At 40.6% G+C, this 22,891-nt stretch overlaps 1 protein-coding gene across 20 annotated transcripts in view; it reads right to left on the bottom strand.

Annotated features, from left to right (window-relative positions):
• Positions 1 to 21,779, bottom strand: part of RIMS2 (regulating synaptic membrane exocytosis 2) — a 791,243-nt gene extending 769,464 nt beyond the window's left edge. For all 20 annotated transcript variants that reach the window (XM_026663674.1, XM_026663617.1, XM_026663622.1 and 17 more), the window contains exon 1: positions 21,604 to 21,779. In XM_026663674.1, coding sequence (XP_026519459.1) covers positions 21,604 to 21,779 — 176 coding nt within the window. The remainder of the gene's footprint in view (positions 1 to 21,603) is intronic.
• Between the last annotated feature and the right edge of the window lie 1,112 nt (positions 21,780 to 22,891).

Below are 22,891 nucleotides of genomic sequence, written 5' to 3'. Positions count from 1 at the left end.
GACATTACATAGGAGGCACGGCATGAAAGAGACCATTCAATTGCCCTAAAAGCTACACAGAACCCTACACCATGCTGCATCCAGACCAAAATTTTTGAAGTTGCTTCTAATTTGGGGTGCCCAAGTTTAAATGCCCTGGGTTTGATTTTTCAGAGGTGCTAAGCACCCACACGTCCAGACTTAAGTCAATGGGAGATGCAAGTCCTCAGCTCTAGATATGGTCAAAATATGGAAAAAATAAGTTGTTTCTGTTTCACAGGACTCAAAACAAAACAATTTTCTTTTCATTTTTCACATCATTTCTATGAAAAGTTTTAAATTTTAGACTTTTCATTTCCCCCCTATCTTTCCCATTTTGCCATTGAGTGCAATAAAATTAATTATGCCCAAGACTTTTTCCCTCTCACACGTTTTCCCCGGGTTTGTGGTTTTGTTGGGGTTGTTTGGTTTGTTTATTTTGGGGGGGGGGTTCCATTTTTACTTTTGCCACTCTAACTTTTCAAAACTACTCCAACTTTTGAAAAGTAACAGAGCTTCCTTTTTCCTTTTTGTCATTCTGTAACTTTTCCAAAATTGAGAAACTTTTGAAAAGTTATAGAGTGGCAAAAAGAAAAAGAGGAAAAGGAAAAACTATAAAGAAAAAGTATGTGGGGGGAGGGGAAGCCCTAGACATAGTTCATTCTATTGTAGTGGGGGGGGGGACATGAGAGAGATGGGCTGGGGAAGGGAACAGAAATTTCAAAATTTTGATGAAAACCCAGGAAATTTTGAAAAAAAAATTGTGAAAGTTTGGTTTTAAAATAGCTATTTTGTACAAATTTTGAATGAAATTTTTTACCAACTTTACTTAGCATCTCTGTAAATCAGGCCACAAGTGTCTCAAATTGAGCACTGAAAATTAGAAGCAACTATGAAAATGCTGGCCTCAGCTTTTCTCAGTCAGGCTAGCGTGACTAATTATTATCAGTGATTATATCTTGGGGGAGGGGGAATCATGAAAATATTAGTGGCCCAATAGGGGTCATGGCTTCTAAAAGTTTCAAAACCACTGTGCTAGATAATCTGCAGCATGGATACAGCATCTGTGCAGTTGATCATAGAATATTAGGTTTGGAAGGGGTCTCAGGAGGTCATCTAGTGCAATCCCCTGCTCAAAGCAGGACCAACACCAACTAAATCATCCCAGCCAGGGCTTTGTCAAGCCGGGCCTTAAAAACCTCTAAGGATGGAGATTCCACCACCCCCCTAGGTAACCCATTCCAGTACTTCACCATCCTCCTAGTGAAACAGTGTTTCCTAATATCCAACCTAGACACCTCTCACTGCAACTTGAGTCCATTGCTTCTTGTTCTGTCATCTGCCAACACTGAGAACAGCCGAGCTCCATCCTCTTTGGAACCCCCCTGAAGGTAGCTGAAGGCTGCTATCAAATTCCACCTCAGTCTTCTCTTCTGCAGACTAAATAACCCCAGTTCCCTCAGCCTCTCCTCGTAAGTCATGTGCCCCTGCCCCCTAATCATTTTCATTGCCCTCCGCTGGACTCTCTCCAATTTGTCCACAACCCTTTTGAAGTGGGGGGACCAAAACTGGACGCAATACTCCAGGTGTGGCCTCACCAGTGCCGAATAGAGGGCAATAATCACTTCCCTCGAGCTGCTGGCAATGCTCCTACTAATACAGCCCAATACACCGTTGGCCTTCTTAGCAACAAGGGCACACTGCTGACTCATATCCAGCTTCTCATCCACTGTAATCCCCAGGTCCTTTTCTGCAGAACTGCTGCTTAGCCAGTTAGTCCCCAACCTGTAGTGGTGCATGGGATTCTTCCTTCCTAAGTGCAGGACTCTGCACTTGTCCTTGTTGAACCTCATTAGATTTCTTTTGGCCCAATTCTCCAAGTTGCCTAGGTCACTCTGGACCCTATCCCTACCCTCCAGCATATCTATCTCTCCCCCCAGTTTAGTGTCATCTGTAAACTTGCTGAGGGTGCAATTAATCCCATCATCCAGATCATTAATAAAGATGTTGAACAAAACCGGCCCCAGGACCAACCCCTGGGGCACTCTGCTTGATACTGGCTGCCAACTAGACATCGAGCCGTTGCTCACTACCAGTTGAGCCCAACAATCTAGCCAGCTTTCTATCCACTTTATAGTCCATTCATCCAATCCATACTTCTTTAATTTGCTGGCAAGATAAGACACAGACACCTGATAGGGAAATGAAAAGTTTCAGAGTGGTAGCTGTGTTAGTCTGTATCAGCCAAAAGAACAAGAAATGAAAATGGAAATGAAAAGGTTTCTCTCATGCCATACATCTTACTCTACCCATATAGATATAGTCTATCCAAAATAATGTAACTAAAGTAATCTGGTGTTTCTGCTACTCTGTCTGTGTTAACTTCCTTCAAAATTAGAGGCCAGTTTTGAAAAAGTGAGCCTAAAATTATATTATCCATATTGTACTTCCGAGACGATTTTAATACAAATTACTTTACCTCTCTGTATTTCAGTTTCCTCATCTGTGAAATGAATGTAATACTTATTAGCACAAAAAATTATCAGATTTAGTTAATGTGTGTGATGCATTTTAAGATTTTCTAATAAAGGCACTAGAAGTGCAAAGTAATATTATTCCATAACAAAAGAAAGCAATGCAAATTTTAAAAATGAATCTCATGTATTATACATTTAATAGAAGTTCTCTCTTGGATATTTTTGTTTTATTTTTAACTTTTCATTGTCTTCATATGTTAATTATGAATTAAAAGGCAAAGTACACTCAGGCTGATAGCATTTATTATTGAACTCTTGCCTAACGGATACAGGTTTTTTTATCCAAAGAATCAAAGTGTTGAAACGCCTTCCCCCGTCTTGTTTGTTACATTATCACCTCAGATTCCCAGATAAAAACTATATTAGACTGGAGCTAAGGTTGAAATATATATCAATAACTTAAGGGTAAAAACACTGAATGGATGTTGTAATTATCACCAAAATGAGCATTACAAACCCAGGAAGTTCAGAATTAAGTTTAAACTTAAAGGAGGTCCAAACATGTTAAAGTATAGAAATGCACAAGTAAAGCACCCACTTAAACTTAATTCCACACAATAATGACACTATGCAATAACCTTACAATTATGACTACTGCATAAATATCCCAGTTTAGTTTAAACTGATTTTTAAAGGCACTTTGATATTTTCAATTTTTTCTCCCTCATAATGTCAGGTGTCACCATCTTCCCTGAGGGAATCTTGGCTGCCCTCCCAATGGGAACAATCGGAGGTGGTCACCGTATTAAAAGCAGGCATCTTTACCAAGGATCTACTAGCCTCACTCCCAATTCAGAGCAATATGAGAAGACAGCCATTTTGAAAGAGGAGTTCTTCATGGATTTCTCTATAACAGAATATTATTCTTCAGTCTCTGTTCAAAGAGAAACTCTCAGTTATAAAGAATGGCAAAAAAATGAACTGTCCTATGAAAACTTCTTCTAATGTAGCTAATGCATCAGTTTTCAATGTGTTGTAATTTTATGGGAAGTGTGCAAGTCTGTGTTCTGTTTTTAAGATAACTTGGGACAAAAAAAGTTCTAACAATACTCAATTTATTAAAAGAGACATTGTTTAATTAATTTTAACTCAAACTAATTAACCTGTATTCTGTATTAATTAAATGCATTCTGTATGCAAAGAATTTTGGGGAAGATACACTGTATTCTTCATTTGTAACTAAGAGGTTGAATTCCTGTTTTAAATGCAAACCTCTACTCATCATTAACTATCAAACTGTGACTGTTGCTTCCATAATAAGATTGAAAGCTCTTTGGGACACGAGTGATGGCATTTCTTTTCTTCAATTTTGAGCTGTAAAATGCGTACCACACTTTTAGACTACATATAAGTAATAAACAGAAGTTTATAAATTACTATAACCATGATACTGTAAACACTTGTGCACTTAACTTCGCACATGTGATTCCATTTAACTCAATAGGACTACTCATATGCACAAAGTTAAGCATGTACATAAGTGTTTGCAGGATCAGGGCCTAAGTATTTAAATTAATTTATTTTTATCTGACCAATCAAAAATGCATTTCCAATTGTGATAATTACAATAAGTCCAGTTTATATAGAACAAATGTAAGCTCTTAAACAGAAAGTGCCCTTACCTAATGTTATTAATCGTTAATTGAATTATCTGACAAAGGGTTTATTTTATTTTTTTCCTGGGCAAACATGCGTATGAATTTAGGATCTGTTTCATACAAGGGAATATCTGTGTTTGTGAATATTTTTCAGATATATAAGTAACAGCATGTTTTAGATAAGAACCCCTAGACATATAACAGTAAACTATGTGGATAACATAAATGCAGAAGTACAATATGGAGTTAAGAGCCAAATTCCACCACCCTGTCTAAATAGATCTGAATAGGCACAAATATATGCTGCCAAAGAACTATCATTGTTCCTCTATAATCCATTCAGCTATGATCACCTGCGCAGGCCCATCTATAAATACTGATTATTTTTGTCTGTAACATGAATAATCAGCACAGAGGAGATGCCTCACTGCCACTGCTGTGTCAGAGGATGTAGTGCCCTGCATATTAGATCATTGTTTCTGAACTCTACCCTGAAATACCCCTTCTTGGCTGAATGCCTGCAGAGCACACTCTCTATAAATTTGTGTTGGAAAAGCCAGTACCAGGGCATAAAACTTCCAGCCCTTTCCTCTCAGGTTTTCTGTCATGCACTTCTTTGACTCTGGAAGACATAATTTTGCCAAAAATCATAGAATCACAGAATCATAGACCTGGAAGGGACGTCAACAGGTCTTCTAGTCTGGTCCCCTGCACTCAAGGCAGGACTAAATATAATCTAGACCATTCCTGACAGGTGTTTGTCTAACCGGCTCTTAAAAATCTCCAGTGACGGATATCTATGACCTCCCTGGGCAATTTATTCCAGTGCTTAACTACCCTGTCAGTTAGGAAGTTCTTCCTAATGGACAACCTAAACCGCCCTTGCTGCAATTTAAGCCCATTGCTTCTTGTCCCATCCTCAGAGGGGATATTTTTTCTCCCTCCTCCTTGTAACAACCTTTTATGTACTTGAAAATTGTTATCATGTCCCCTGTCAGTCTTCTCTTCTCCAGGCTAAACAAACCCAATTTTTTCAACCTTCCCTCATCAGAGATGTTTTCTAGACTTTTAATCATTTTTGTCGCTCTTCTCTGGACTTTCTCCAATTTGTCCACATCTTTCCTGAAATGTGGCACCCAGAACCGGACACAATATTCCATATGAGGCCTAATCAGTTTGGAGTAGAGCCGAAGAATTACTTTTTGTGTCTTGCTTACAATACTCCTGGCTAATACATCCCAGCATAATGTTTGCTTCTTTTGCACTGCTGACTCATATTTAGCTTGTGATCAACTATGACCCCAGATCCCTTTCCACAGGGATCTGCAATACATAGATACTAGCAGAAAATATAGCTTTTTTCAAATACACTGGAGGAGGGGTTGGTTTATTTTAAAGCTTCTTAACCATTGATTCCCCATACATTCCTTAATATGTATTTACAATTAATATTTTCAGACACATCTATTAAAGGTGATAAGTAACAGAATTACTCTCTGACAATGCTCTTCCAATGCCAGATAGACAGACTTTAGAAAATATGACTGCTGAGAGAATGTCTCCTATTCTGGTATATTTAGATCTGTGAATCTGCAGCTTGTATTATATGTGAAACAAATTATTAGCAATGTCCCTGCAGATATTGATATAATTTTACAAGTCAACTAATGAAAGATTGAAAAAAAAGCAACAAAAATATTCAAAAGCAAAATCAAGAAATATCATTCTCTGCACAAAAATAAAAGGGAATATTTACTCTTGAATAGCTTAGACTCTTTGTAGCTATCTTTCACATCTATTATATCATCACTCGTGAGAAAAATAAGGATGTTCATTAACTATTTTTATGTTGGTTCAAGATATCAGTGTTCAGTAGAATGAACAGGAGTACTTGTGGCACCTTAGAGACTAACAAATTTATTTGAGCATAAGCTTTCATGGACTACAGCCCACTTCATTGGAAAATGCATCCAATTTGTTAGTCTCTAAGGTGCCACAAGTACTGCTGTTCTTTTTGTGGATACAGACTAACACGGCTGCTACTCTGAAACCGTTCAGTAGAATGTAATTCTCATCCTTCTTAATATGACAGGATGCTATTTTTCTAACTGTTAGGTAATGTATAGTTCAACTGTCACTTACTGTGCAGCAGTTGGTTACACAGAATGAAGTGAATCATAATCACAATGACTAACCAAATTAATGAAAGCACACTGAATTAAAAAAAAAAAGCTGTCTGAGGGCCTGATTTGGCAACAATTCATTTGATTTCCGTGCCATACAAGACTGCAGATACCAGTTTTTCTAAATGTTCATAGTGCTGAATTCAGCCTTTAGATGTTGCAGATATTAGAATCAATTCAGCAATATTCATGTTAAATTTACAGAAACAGACTACTGTCAAAAGCTTGTGTATAGGTGATATAGATATAGAATAGCTACATAAATAATGTTAAGGTAGTGTGAAGGCAATGACCAACTTACAAAAAGCAAGAAATTCACATCCAAAGTTGAAATATCTGTAACACATTGTATGGGGAGGTGAGAGAATGACAATATGTGAGCTAAAGAGAGAAATTACAGTCTTAATTGAACTGCTCGTTATTGTAAACTTGTGTCACAATCTTAACAATAAACTGTTTCCTTAATGTTATTGGAGGAGGAATCTAAATGAAAAATTATCTCCTGTACTTATAACATTTAACCTAGAGATGGAACTAGCTTCATCCATATTATTTTAGCCTATGGCTTGAAATATTCACTCACCACTCTCTAATGGTGAGTAGAAGGCTTTCCTTAACAAGACAGAACTGTGACCGGGGTCCCAGGAAGCCACTCTGAGGTTACTCAAATAGGGCAAACTGCAAAGAATGGGGTAGACAATCCCCAAAGCTGGTGGATATTCCAATACTTAGATTCACCAAGCCAACACAAAACAGCTTTTATAATACCTTACTGGTTATCCAGAAGCCAACAACACAGTTCCCTTAAATCAATCCAGCCTTAGGCATCCACCCAGACACCCAAGTCAAATATGATGAGGATCACTGAAAATCTTATTCATCATATAAGAAAGTTCTACCAATCCCAAAGGATTGGACACATTACCTCCCAGGTTAATGAATATTCCTGATCTTACCCAAATACAGGATTCCAGTCAGTCCTTATTAATTAAACTAAAATTTATTAAAAAAGAAAAGAGAGAGAGTATTGGTTAAAAGATCAGTATACATACAGACATGAGTACAGTTATGAGATCAGATTCATAGTATAGATAGTGAGCTTTGTAGCTGCAAAGAGTTCTTTCAGAATTAGTTATAGTCCAACGTCCATATTCAGGGTGATCCAGATGGGACTGGAGATCTCAGATCTTACGACTCAAGCTTCACACTCAAACCCAAACTGAAGTCATCTAGGAGAAATTTCAAGTTCTCTCTGGTAGAGAGACATAGTTATACACATCAGAAGGATCACACTCTCCAAATCTCCTTACAAGCATGATTCATTGAAGGTTTTTAGAATTTGAGCAAGAAATATACTAGTATTAGGAACAGACCTGGTCTAGAAAGGGAGAACATTCAGGTTCTAGGCAGTGTGTCTCAGATGCTGGAGGTCTGGGTGAGTGAAAGTACCCTGATGAATCAAGATTGGCAGGAACCAGGGTTGGTGAACAGGAATCAGAAGAAATCTGGGGAACCATGGGAATCAGGGCCAGTATGGAGGGAGACGATTATTACTTTTGCTCAGTCCTGGTATATCTTCCTTGTCACCCTGATTATCAATGGGAATGTATAAAAGCAAAAGACCAACCCAGGGTGATGACAATGTGTTTGCTCTCTAGGCCTGAGGATTCCATTGTTGTAAACAAAACTTTGTTATTTTCATATTTTATCAAGTAGTGAACAGGCCCACTTGCAACAGAAAATCTGTAACTTTTCAAAAACTCTTTGAGCTCAACCCTGGCCCCTGCAGCTGCTACCAAGGAGTAATGTAGGGGGTAAACATCAGTATTGATGCACAATTGTTATTAAAATTATTATTTACAGTAACTCCTCACTTAACATCCTCCCACTTAACATTGTTTCAAAGTTAGGTCACTGCTCAATTAGGGAACATGCTCAGTTAAAGTTGTGCAATGCTTCCTTATAACGTCATTTGGCTGTCCACTGCTTGTAAGATTCTGTGGAAGAGCAGTGACTTTACAAGGGAGGATTGCACAAGTTCCTCTTCTCCGCCTCCTCCCCTTCCCTCCCAGCGCTTCGCCCACTGCTGTTTGGCGGCACCTAGGACTTTCGGGGGGGGGGGAGGAGCGGGGATGTGGTGTGCTCCAGAGAGAAGGTGGAGTGGGGGTGGGAAGAGGTGGGCCTGGAGTGGAGCGGTGACAGGAAGAGGCGGGCCTGGAGCATTCCCGGCAAAGTCGGTGCCTGTTCTTCTCCAGGGAAGCTGCCACTGCAAAGGTGCTTCCTAGTGTCCTTGCCTGCAGCAGGCTGTGCCTGTGTGGGGTAAGCCAGGGGCACTTCCCAACCACACTACAGTACAGTACTGTACAGTATATAATGCCTTTTGTCTGCCCCAAAAAAATTTCCTTGGAACCTAACCCCCCCGCATTCACATTAAATCTTATGGGAAAATTGGATTCGTTTAACATCGTTTCATTAAGGCTTGGTCTACACTTACCCCCCAAGTCGAAGTAAGGTACGCAAATTCAGCTACGTGAATAACGTAGCTGAATTCGACATACCTTACTTCGAACTTACCGCGGTTCAGACGCGGTCCACACGCGGCAGGCAGGCTCCCCGTCAACTCCGCGGTACTCCTCTCGTTGAGCTGGAGTACCGCAGTCGACGGCGAGCACTTTCTGGTTCGATTTATCGCGTCCAGACCAGACATGATAAATCGAACCCGGAACTTCGATTGCCAGCCGTCGAACTACCCGGTAAGTGTAGACCAGCCCTTAGAGTTGCATTTTTCAGGAACATAACTACAACATTAAATGAGGAGTTACTGTATTCTTATAATTTTAGGTCATTATAATTTTGACTTTGTCTTTACTGAATTTTAAGATATAAAATTATTTTCATATACATGATGCTTGGAGAATATGGTAGTTCACATGCTTATATTTTTGGTTGCTTATTTAATTAAATCATAGAATATCAGGGTTAGAAGGGACCTCAGGAGGTCATCTAGTCTAACCTGCTGCTCAAAGCAGGACCAATCCCCAGATAGATTTTTGCCCCGACCCCTAAATGGCCCCCTTAAGGACTGAACTCACAACCCTGGGTTTAGCAGGCCAATGCTCAAACCACTGAGTTAGCCCTCCCTCCCAAAATGTTCAAGTTAATTAAAGGAATTTCTAGACAATCTCTGCTTCCTGTCAACCAGTGACAGGCTCCAAAAGTGTCAGAGATTACACTTCCTTAACCATAAAAGCATATTTATTACCTCCGTATGTATTTACAGAGACTCTGGGATGCAACTTTATAACTTCTATTTTGCTTTATCAGTCTATACTAGTATAAAATAAAGTATGTTTGGAAGATGCAAATAAATGTTAGCTATTGTGATTTGTTCCTTGTATAGAATATTTGATAGGATTCTTTAACTATAAATGTACTACAAATGGTAGGTTGCAAGTTTAGGAACCATTTGATCAAAATGCCAACAACAAACAAGACTGTCTTCTCAAAGAAGAGGTCACCTTCCCCTCATACAAGACACTAGTTTGATATAGACATTATCTTTATCTCAAGAACGCAAACTTCTAAAGATATTGATGATTTAGAAAGACATCTGGTTGTGTAAAACAATGTGAGGATGCTCTTTATTCAAGACATTCCAAAAAGAAGTGATGCTTAGGCTGTGTTATCAGAGCTTTAAACTAAGTCATAAAAATGGGCCTCTTCACCCCTCCTCTTTGCAAAGAAAAACCTTAAATTTTACACCCACACAAAGAATTCTACAAATATTCTAATTGAGACTGATTTATTTTTATAAAGACTCTAAAGTCTTAATTCTTCAAATGTTAAGGACAACATTTATGGTAGAAAAATGTTTTACAAAAGATACTAGTTACTTCTAACTCATGTTTCCACTTAAAGGTGAAAACTTTTGTTGTCCCTCAAATGCTTAAAATGATATAAGCTTCTTTTGAGATGTATATTTGCAAATATTTTTTATCTAAAAGCAAGCCTTCATATAATAACCACCCTGATAAAACATCTCACTATTCATGTAACGTTGTATGTACAAATATAACAAGATTATTTGATGATGTAACTGATTACTAAGATAAGAATCATTTGAGTATAAAAATATTCATGTTAATTAGGGAATTAGTTATCTGGCAACGCTTGAACAATTCAATAGCAAACTCTCCGAGGATGGTAAGAAGAAAGGAGAATAACTTCTTTGATGACGATTTAAGTTTAAAGACTAAAAAACTCATGTAAGAGCTGAAAGACGTATATATAAAAATGTAAGTATCTGGACTCATCTGAAACAAAATTTCAACTCCTATGATATCCCTAATGGAATTAAAGGGATATCTCAGCAAACAGATTGAATAGAAGAAACAGTTAAAACTCTAACAATGATGTTTTGAGAGTTTCCAACCACAAAGACAAAAGCAATACATAACCATGAAGTTCAAGAATAATTGCAACCCTGTTGCATAGACATTAGCAGTTTGCATGTTCATGAGCTGAAGATGCCATCAAAATAATGTGTTGAGCCAATGGAAGGTGACAGCAGCTGATATTTAAATCCAACCAAGCCCCTGAGAGAAGTGTCTTCTACCTTCAATGAAACTATGGAAAGAGAATAGTATAAATTGCTCTGAACTCTTATACTCTCATATTACTAAACCCTTACGTACTATCATGCTTATATGCTATCTTATGCTTTTACACTAACTCTTACCCTCACATCTCAGCCTGTTCATCTAATCACATCTTCAAGACAGCGCCTCTCCAAGCAAACAAATAGCAAGGGCAGCAAGAAGTACAACTAAGACAAACAAAGAAGCCACAACACAACATCAAGAAGAAGCAACCTTCCAGTATAGCACAGTTGCTGCAACAGGATGACATCACCAAGACTTCAGTATCATTGGTGAGAAGAGATGGAGTTTGCAAAAGCACTGCCAATAGATTAGATTTAAATTGTTGTAATAGTTTTAATGGAATATTGAAATGCTATTGTAATGTAAGATGCTAACAGGTTTTCTTGTTAAACCTGAGATTGTTTAAATGGTGTACTGCTGGAAAGGAGACATAAGCTAACCTTGGTAAACAGAGATAACTAGTGAGATTTAATTTGAAGTTAAGATTTTTAATATTAAGAACATCAGAATGGCTATACTGGGTCAGACCAAAAGTCCATCTAGCCCAGTATCCTGTCTTCCCACAGTGGCCAATGCCAGGTGCCCCAGAGGGAATGAACAGCTAATCATCCAGTGATCCATTCTCTGTCACTCACGCCCAGCTTCTGGCAAACAGAGGCTAGGGACACCATCCCTGCCCATCCTGGCTAATAGCCATTGATGGACCTATCCTCCGTGAATTAATCTAGTTCTTTTTTAAACCCTGTTGTAGTCGTGGCCTTCACAACATCCTCTGGAAAATAGTTTCACAGGTTGACTGTGTGTTGTGTGAAGAAATACTTCCTTTTGTTTGTTTTAAACCTGCTGCCTATTAATTTCATTTGGTGACCCCTAGTTCTTTTGTTATGAGAAGGAATAAATAACACTTCCTTATCTACTTTCTCCACACCAGTCATGATTTTAAAGACCTCTATCATATCCCCTCTTAGTCATCTCTTTTCCAAGCTGAAAAGTCCCAGTCTTATTAATCTCTCCTCATAAGGAAGCTGTTCCATATCCCTAATCATTTTGTTGCCCTTTTCTGAACCTTTTCCAATTCCAATATATCTTTTTTGAGATGGGGCAATCACATCAGCATGCAGTATGCAAGATGTGGGCATACATTGCTTTATATAGAGGCAAGATGATATTTTCTGTCTTATTATCTAACCCTTTCTTAATGAGTCCCAAAATTCTTTTCATTTTTTTGACTGCTGCTGCATATTGAGTAGGTATTTTCAGAGAACTAGCCACAATGACTCCAAGATCTGTTTCTTGAGTGGTAACAGCTAATTTAGACCCCATCATTTTATATGTATAGTTGGGATTATGTTTTCCAATGTGCATTACTTTGTATTTATCAACACTGAATTTCATCTGCCATTTGGTTTCCCAGTCATCCAGTTTTGAGAGATCCTTTTGTAGCTCTTTGCTGTCCGCCTGGGACTATCTTGAGTATTCATTAATTTAATTTAATATTCATTAATTTGCCCATCTGAAGACTGCTCTTTTAATGGTTTCTTTTAAGTAACCATTTTAAATTCTTTTTTTGGTTTCATAGGACTTATTTAAGATCACTCATCTTTGCCCATTTATAAACGGTTTATATTACCCACGATAAATCAAACAGGATTCAATAACCTTTAAATGAAATTCCTTTGCCTACAAATAAACTGCTTTTATTATCTATGATACACTGAGACTGGACTCACTACTGATTTTTGTCTTATCTTACCTAGAGAAGAGTGTCCCCACCAGAAGAGGATCCGCTCTTAAACTGTAATCTCTGTTGAAAGCTCTCCACAGAAAAAAGCAACAGAGGGTCCTGTGGCACCTTTAAGACTAACAGAAGTATTGGGAGCATAAGCTTTCGTAGGTAAGAACCTCACTTCTTCAGATGCAAGGCATCTGAAGAACTGAGGTTCTTACCCACGAAAGCATCTGAAGAAGTGAGGTTCTTACCCACGAAAGCTTATGCTCCCAATACTTCTGTTAGTCTTAAAGGTGCCACAGGACCCTCTGTTGCTTTTTACAGACTCAGACTAACACGGCTACCCCTCTGATACTTGACTCCACAGAAAGACATACAGAAGGTATTGTATCTGAAGTAACCACTGTTTACTGCTTGTATTGTTTGTTTTGTCTTTATTTTTTTTCTTTCCTTCCCAGATGCTTTGTCACTGAAGCCACTGAGCCCTGAAGCTGCTCTAAATTACATCAGATCTGTTTCAGCCTCCAGCTGGCCCTAGAATCAGGGAAGTGAAAATATGGCATAGAAGCACATTTTCCCTCACCTCTCCATATGTGTAAAGCTAGCTTCTGCTTTAAAAACCAACCCCTAATCTCCTCAAATAGCCTTTACCAGTACTACTGATGAATGAGGGAGTGGCTGCACACATGTTGAGCAGAGCTAGTGCAAAGGCTCATTTTATTTGAACCCTGGGCCCCACTTCAACAGCTGGAAGCAAAAGAAAACACTAAAAACAGACAAAGGCAAACAGCCTTCCAGAAAAGGAGAGCTAACAAAGAGTGCACCAAGGAACATCCATCTTTATGTGACTTGGCTCTCAATATTTTGTAATACTTCAAGCATGCCAGAAGAGGATGCTGGCACCCAGCTTGAAAAAAAAAACCTCCCACTGAGCTCTTGTGCCTACCTTTGAAGTGCAGAATGAAGGTTTATGCACATGAATAACTTTACACATAAGTAATCCCACTGTCTTAAATTCAAAGTTAGAATCCTTTTATTACTTTTTTCTTCTCATTATGGAAAGAGAAAATGGATATACTCACTGCAAATATTTTAAAAGTGGTTTGGGGGAAAATACACTTTTTAAATCAGGTTAGACTGATAATTTTGTTCTGTACAATTTAGAACTTACAATATATACTGTAACTAAGCTTTAATTTCAATGTAAAAATCAAGCTTTCAATGTTTTCATAGGTTTTAAATTATCTTACTCATAGATTCATAGAGTTTAAGGCCAGAAGGGGCCATGAGATCAAGTAGTCTGACCTCCTGTATACCACAGGCCATTAAATTTCACCCAGTTCTCCCTGTATTGAACCCAATAACTTGTGTTTGACTAAAGCATAACTTGCAGAAAGACATCTGGTCTTAATCTGAAGACATCACAGGATGGAGAATCCATCACTTCCCTTGGTAGTTTGTTTCCATGGTTAATCATCCTCACTATTACAAATTTGTACCTTATTTCTCATTTGAATTTGTTTGGCTCCAGCTTCAAGCCACTTGTTCTTGTTATGCCTTTCTCTGTTGGAATAAAGAGCCCTTTACTATCTGGTATTTTCTCCCTGTGAAGGTACATATTCACTAATCAAGCACCTCTCAATCTTCTCTTTGATAAACTGAACAGATTTAACTCAAAGTCTCTCATTGTAAGGCATTTTCTACAGCCCCCAAATAATTGTTGTGGTTCTTTTCTGTACCCTCTCCAATTTTTCAGCTTAAAAATGTGGACATTAGAACACGTTATTCCAGTACTGGTCTCACCAACACTGTATAGAGAGATCAAATCAACTCCCTATTCCTATTCACTACTACCCATTTGGAGTCTGCCCTCATCTACAAACACATTCTGCTTAGTCACTGACAAGAAGTAACCCTACCACTATTATTATTTATCCAGCATCCAAAAGGGTGCTAGAAACTTTACAGAAAGGAGGAAGAGGTGGCACAGGCAAGTGGAATAATCAAACAGAAAACAAGGGGAGAGGAAAAGAAACAAAGACAGGAGAAAAAGAGTGTCATGTCCTTCATCACTCAAGTTTCTTCTTCCTATATCTTCCTATACTTTCTATTTTCCACTATTTCAAGACTACATTTAAATTCATCTTCACCATATACATATGTTGTACAGCATAAGTAAACAAAAACAAACAAAACTGTACGCTCCATCCTTCACTCTGTATTCAGCAAAACACATAATGAAATCATGGGAATACTGCTTGAATAAGAAATGTTGACTACAGTCCTAGGTTATTAGCTACCTCAAAAAAATACACTAATAGATTCCAAGGCCAGAAGGGACCTTTCTGATCATCTAGTCTGATCTCCTATATAAGACAGGCCATAGAACTTCTCCAAAATAATTTCTAGAGCATATCTTTTAGAAAAAAAGTAGACAAGAATATTCCAGAGAAAGAGTATCCAGTCCCATCTGCAATATCCTCATCTTTTTTTGGTGAGGCAGCAAATCCACCTACATCCATCTTTGCAGATGAATAACGTTTTCAAGTACTTAAAGTGCATGTAGAAATCTTAGACATTCCCCTGGAGACTATTCAAGAAAACCACCACAAGCTCTTAAACATATTGCATTAACTAACACCCAGGAAATTAGCCATGCCAATAAACAATGGCACACTGGAACCTGCCAAATCCATCTGGCATGAGCCTGCTTCCATCTCAACTACCTCTAAGACAGCAGACAGAAGGTCAAGTCCCTGCAAAGGATTTGAACACTTACTCTCATCCTGCATCTGGCTTTCTTGCTGTGCAAGTAGTACAGGAGAGAACAAAATAGCAAAGTCCACTAAAGTCACCCCAAGGAAAAAAGGTCCCAAAAAAACTGGATCTTTTCAGCAAGCTTTCAAATGAAAGCAGCAAATTATCAAGTGCTGTTCAACACATGTTTTTAATTTGGGACAAACTGTCTAATTTTGTTGATCAGTTACTCAAGGAACACCAAGAGTTGCTGAAATAGCTTATGGCCAACTGGTTGCTCAAACATCTCGGCAGACTGCACTGGACACATGATACAGCAGGGCACATCATGGCTACTGAAATAAGCAGGACGAGGTTGTCCTGGTTTCAGTCCTCTGGAACTTCAACGGAGGTTCAGGCAATAATTGAGGACCTCCCATTTGAGGGAAAGCCTCTTCAGCAGTGGGACAGACAAAGCTCTCCGTATTTTAAAGGATGAAAAAGCAACTCTGTCCTTCCAGGGCTCTGTATCCCAGCACCCATATTTTAGGCAGTGCTCAGTTACATTCAACTCAAGATCTTTAGAGGCACTGAGAAAGAGGCAGAGATTCCGCCAGAGGCAACCCTCTGCCTCCTCCTTGGCTGCCCCACAGTCTGAGGTTTTGAATAGGCAGGAAGTCTGATGCATGCTTGGACCAAAGGATCTTTGTTCTATCCTTCTCCCCACTCCGCCCCTTTGGCAACCAGCTGTTTTATTTTCAAGAATCTTGGGCTGGCATTACTCAGACCAGTGGGCCCTCAAGATTTACAAAATCTTACAAATTTTGAATCCCTCATACCCATATTTGCACTTCAGAAAAAACATACAAAGAATGATCACTTTATACGCATACACCCCAACAAAAATCAAAACACTGAGCATTTCATGGTTTCTATCTTTAAAAAATAGTATAAATCCTAACTAATCAATTTGCATAACATCCCTGTGAGGTAGAGAAGCTTTAATCATATTTTATATAGCAGTAACACATACAAATAGTTCATGTAACTTTGAAGACCACAAACTGACAGATCAGGATTAGAACTCTCAGGCAACAATCTCCTCCCACATCAGCACTACTGCTAAATCCTAAGTATTTTTTCCTTTACTTCTCCAAAGTCACTTCATTCCTGCCATTAAACACTTGATCATCTTTCCTCATGACTACTGAGAACTCCTCTTCTCTGAACTCCCTAGCTGTCACTTCACTGCATCAAAAAAACACAGCTGTGAAAATCATCTTCTTTGTCCACTGTGCTATCCATACCTACTTCCTCCTCCAATCCCTTAATCATGCCCACACCCCTCAGCACCATGTGAATGAACACCTAATTTCAGTTTATTTATAAAATAGGATTACAATATGTCTCTGAAACAATGAAATGTACATGTTTTCAGAGCCTGTTCCTGTTGGATTTACAGAGAACAGCATTTTATCTTAGTTTTTATAGACCATAACAGACTGGTCACCTGAAATAGCTGCCAACCTCTGGTGACATTGAAGGTAAACTGGACACATATGCACCTCAAAGACCACTCCCAAGTCTGTTATGCAATAATGTTGCCACCTTACTACCCTTTGTGAGACCTCCCAGTAAGCACTCCCCTCAAGCCAGCCCTCCCACACAAAAGTCAGATTCATACAGAGACTTAAGTTAATTTGCATTTTTTCTAACATAGGGCCCAATCCTGCAAAGTGCCCTCAATGCCAATCAAATCAGTGGAAGTTGGAGGGCACTCAGGACCTCACAAGACTGGGATCATAAATTCATTTATATAGAGACAACATGACCTGAAAAACTGTTAGGAAGCTTACACGGATAAAACTAGAAAAAAGATGCAGAACATACATATTGTAAACGAAAACTCATCATGCAAATTCTACACAAAGTCCCTACAACATCAGAGGTTCAAAACATTTGCATTTTTGTAGTTTAATTGGGATGAACTTGTATAAATTGTAGAGGTAAAATTTACTGCATCTGGAGTACATATATCATGTATATTAAATATTGCTCAAAACTCTTTTTCTGTCCTGTTACATAAATTAAATAACTTTGTATCTTTTTACCACACGACATTTACTTTGCCTGTTAATTCAAATACTTTTGTTAAATCTCAGAAAAAAAAATTTCTATGGAAGGAACATTTTTAAAATGTGCAGTTTTCCAGATTAAAAATAACAGTCCAATATCAAAACATTACTCTAGTTTCTAGTAAAGATATATTGCCTCACAAATAAATTACGTTTAAATAGCTTTAGGTTGAAACATAAATCAGCAAAAGCAAGGAATCTCAAATTTAGGCCTATAATTGATTTAGGAAAAAACAAACACAACTATAGAATGATAGCCTTAACTAAGGACCAGCTGCAGCAACTCTTACACTGAACCAAATCAACATTCAACAAAGCAGGGATGAAAGAAACAGAAACCCCATTCCAGTAGTACCAAAACTTCCAGAGGAGAGGCTCAGAGTAGAATCAGCACAGTATCCTGACCCCTCCTCCTCCATGGGAAACACTGCATGGCTACAGCTGTGTGCATTTAGGAGACAGAGAAGGGAGCAGATCTGGTAAACAGCCACTTTACATGTCATCTTCTCCCAACAAATCTCAGCAGGAGTTCATGCTGACCTTATCAAAATTAACTCCTGCAGATTCAAACTCTATAGCATCTACCTCCACTCCCCAAAAAAGATTAGCGCATGTAGAGAGAGGGAATTTATATAGATATAGATATATAGATATATTTTAATAGACATACACATTTCCCCCTGGAGATAGAAAAGGGAAGAATAAAAATAAATAGTCCACATGACAGATACTAGTCACATTATTTAATGAATGTCTGGAAAGTTCTAAAATATCACAGTGATGGGCACCATGCAATAACTTAAAATGGAACAGAAGAAAACAGGAGTGTGGAGGGAGGGGCTAGCCCCTCATACTGACATTCAGTCATCATAAGTTTCCCCAAAGTTTACAGGAAATCCATCCTTACCCCCTTGATTCTCTAATAAGAATGTTATCACAAGACCTCTCCAAGTGTCAGCTCAGACTTTCCAGCATAATTTTACCCACCCATGTTTTATTTTCATGAAATGGAATGATACAGCCTGTAATTCTTATTCAGACAAAAGTCCATTTCACTTCAAAAGAAGTTTGCCTTCAATGGAAATTTTGCTTGAATAAGGAGTGCAGAATTTGGCTCTATCTGCATCATAACAATAAGAATAATTAAATGTATATGTTGTATTAATGTTCTTGTTTTCTTTTAGAAATTGGGGAACATACCTGTCAAGAAGGTTAAACTGCAAAATATTTACCTAAGAGAGCAGAACAAGTTTTTGTATGGTATTTTTTCTAGTAAATATAGAGAAAGAGAACATTTTTAGAATAAACAGTGCTTTGAAACTATCAAGTGCATATTTCACATTAAATAAAGTAAATAAAATGTCTTTAGAAAATAACATTGATAAGTTGTTTACCTGAAACCATATCACTTCTCAAGGTCTTGTAAATTATTATTAACTCCCATTGACAACAATACTTCTATAAGATAGTTGTTTCAGTCCATCCTGTACATACATATTTTGGCATATAGTCTTTCCAACACCTTACACACAATTCTCAGCCTCCACCACACCATCCACACACTGTGTCAAAGCTGAAATTACAGCAATGACACTCCTTAATGGGAAGACAGTGGGTCAGCTCTTAAGCTGTTATAAATTGACATAGCTCCATCAATAGGAGGTTTGAGTGTGAAACCAATGATAAACTAAGCCTCATAGAATGCATATAGCTTCTCTCAATGTTCTAATGGAGGGTGTGGTATCACTTTACTTTATTTTGCAACTGCATGCATTCCTTTCCCCCACAAACTTCCTTCTGTTCTGAATGTGTTCTCAGTTAATAACAGAGCAAACTTAAATTAAAAAAAAATAGAAAATCTGTTTACACTTATAATCCTTACACTTAAAAAAATTGATGTTAGTTGGAGCCTCTCCCTTTCTTAAATTACTGGGAAATTACCCTGCCTATAATATAAAAAATTATATGACTCCTCATGCATATAGGTCACAATCACATTTAAAACACACATAGCATATGTTTAGATTTTAGAATTATACATGATTTTTCACTATAAAAATCAGTGATATTCTTACTTTCTTACAGTAAATGTAATTTTTAAAATCACAAATATTATAGAATCCAAAACAAAGTTGCCAGCAATATTTGTTAATCTTTAATGCTACTCTCATATATTGAAGCTACACCTCTGATAACTTGTAATTTCATCTCTTGTTAATGTTTTTAAACACACAAAACTTTTGAGTTAAAAATGTACACTTTTTATTTTGATTCTCCATATTATTCAGAAATGTAACAAATCGTTTAAGTACTTTAAAATGTGGGTGCCACAATAGTATTAAAATAATTTATAATATTAAAATGTCAGCTATTTAATACTCTGAATTACTTTTGATTATTTAGAATTAGAATGACAAATTAGATATGTAATTTGATTTCCAGTGTATAATTCACACTGGTGTTCTTCAAAATGTTGACATATTAAAGCATTTTTTAAAGCAGAGGCACATTGAAAAGGATTTAAGAAGTGGAGCAATCTTTTGCCTTCAATAACTGTTATTTAAAGAATAACCATAGTTTAAATTTCCACTAGCATATTCCTAATGAAACAATTACTGGAACACACACACTTCCAACCAAGCATCAAGGCCCAGAGATAGCTTTTAGCTAGATTTTGAAGGAACAGTTGAAAACCACAATGATCAAGAGACAGTGCTAAATCATAGAGTTCTCTCTTTTTTGCATTAACCACTGATACTGTGAAAAATATTATGTCACCTCTTTTCTGGCTTTTTCATATTTCCACACATAATATTGTATAGAGTAGTGTGATTTTATACTTCTAAATCATTAGAGGTGAATTTAGTGTTTTCACCAGATAGGGAAGCAGTTTTCATGAGTGTTTACTTGTGTTTGGTAAGTAGACATATGGGACAACCGTACGGATTCAGATTACAAACCCAGTATCTTCACATTAACCTGCAAGCAATAGATCTGAATGCCTCCCCAAGTGCTTTAAATAGGTAAAAATAACCGAAGATCACAAGAAAAAGTTTGCATTTCCTTAGCACCCTTCACTTCCCGCTGCACTTCTAAGAAACAAAAATGCATTAAAATGTAGAGCCTTCCGAGACAAGTCTCTCCCCCACCCCCACCCCCCCCACCCCCCATCCCTGACAACTGCTGAGAGCTGGACCCGTCTGCAGACGGAAGGGAGGCGATGGAGAGACAAGGAAGGACAGCAGGGCCATAAACGCCCACCCTGTCTGGACAGCTCCCTGGTGCTGAAGTTACAGAGCCGCTGTGGAAACGTACTACCCGCCTCAGCGTCCCGGCCGCTGGCAGCCGGCAGGCCCCGCCCGGCGTGTGGTTAGCGGGACAGGGTGCTAGGGAACCACAGGTGCCAGGGGCTTAGTCCCCACCCCACGGAGACGTTTTCTCAGCTAGGAAAGAGGCGCGGAGCGGGGGCGGGCGACGCTGGTGGAGGAAGATGGCGGCTCTTGCAAACCCACTTGGAGACAGTTAGAGCCTAGGCCCCGGCCACACATCTCCGGCCCGGGGTGTGGGGGCGAGCGGCACCAGGGCCCCGCCACACGCTCACAGCCCGGCTCGCAGCCAGGAACGAGCCCGCGGCCTCCCACCGGCCCTCCGGCAGCTCCCCCGCTGCCTAGACCCTTTTCCTTGCACACGCCGGGTTAGAACAGCAGCACCTGTGCGGCCATGTTGGGCGCCTAGCCCCAGTCTCTGCCCGATGCCAGCCGCCTCCCCCTGTCCCCAGAGAGCGGGGGGGCGGGGAGAGGGCAAAGCACCGGGGACATGAAGCAAATACCACAGCCCAGCGGCCTCACCTCCACACCCCCATCAGCATCCCCCTCCCCACAGCAGCTAGGGCCCCGACAGAATCAAGCCCCCAATCCCCGTAACACCTCCGGGGCTGGGGTCGAGACCGCCACCCCGGCCCTCTCTGCGGCCCTGAGCGGGTAGGAAAGCAGGGGGCTGCCCTTACTTGAGCACGGACTGCTCCTTCTCTTCCTCCTTCTTCTGCCGCTCCATGACGGCCAGGATGATCTTCCTCTCTTCCTCCGTGAGGTGGCTGAGGTCGGGCATCTCCGACTGCGGGGCCTGAGGTGGAGGAGGCTGAGGAGGAGCAGGGCCGCCCCGCGGCCCGACAGGAGCCGACATGTTCGGTGGAGCTCAGCCACGCGACGGGAGACACGGGGCTCGCTCGGGCGGCAGCGGCAGGAGCGGCAGCCGCCGGCGCGGGGAGCGATACATACAAGTCAATGCACGCGGATCAATGGGCAGCCTGATGAATCAACAGCGCTCCGGGGGGGGGGGGGGCCGGGGGAGCCCGGCCCGCCCGCCCCCCCCCGGCCCGCGGGGGGGGGGGGCGGGGGGGGGGGGGGGAGTGACGCGCGGGAAGGGGGCCGAAGCAGAATGAACAGGGACCAGGGACTTTGGGAGGGGGGCAGCGGAACGGGCGGAGACCTGAGGGGATGGGCAGCGAGGGGGTGGCCAGACAGAGAGCGGGGGGACGGGATTCTCCAGGAGAAGGAGCGAGGCCAGATTACGCTAACCCCGGCGCCAGAGGAAGAGTCCGAGCCCGGAAAGCAGGGGCCGCAGGGACGCCAGGGGCAGGAGGCCGGTTGCAGGGGACGAAGCGGGGTGTGTGTGACAGGAGCCCTGCCGCCCAAGAGCGCAGAGCGGGGGCAAACCCCTTAGGGTGCACGCGAGCCCCAGCCGCCGGCAGCTGTAGCCGGCTCATAACTCCACGCCGAGGTCCATGGCGGGGGCTGTGTGTGGGGCGCCGCTGACGGCCGCCGCCGCCTCCTGCTGCAGGTGCTCCTGCGCCGGCCTCGCCGCCGCCGCGCTCGGCTGCTGGATACAATCCGCCTAACCCATCGCCGCGCTGAGAGCCGGAGTCACGGGAGGGGGCTCCGCGTCCTCCTGCCGGCCCCCCGCCTGGCCCGGAGCGACGCTTCTTCCTGCCGCGGGGGTTACGGGGCTCCGCTTCCCGCGGGCGATCGACGCCCAACGAGGGGGTGGGTAGAAGGTTTATTATTATTATTGTTATTTATTTATAAATGCACAAAAATGGATGCGATAAAAATCACGCGAGGAAGGACAAGGAGGAGCCAAGCGCCGCGGATGCGCTGGGAGAACCGAGCCCAGCTGCTCAAGGGGCGGACGCACCGAGGGAGGGGGGCGGAGAGAGACTGTGCCCAGCAGCCGCTGCCGGGACTCTCCCAAGAGGCGGGGGTGGAGAGGAGCTAGGGCAGGGGGAGAGGAGAGCA

This window comes from Terrapene carolina, unplaced genomic scaffold (genome assembly GCF_002925995.2).
Source record: "Terrapene carolina triunguis isolate 2854851 unplaced genomic scaffold, T_m_triunguis-2.0 Scaffold58, whole genome shotgun sequence".
Lineage (NCBI taxonomy): Eukaryota > Metazoa > Chordata > Testudines > Emydidae > Terrapene > Terrapene triunguis.
Note: the sequence above shows the minus strand (reverse complement) of the source record. Positions and strands in the feature narration are given on the sequence as shown.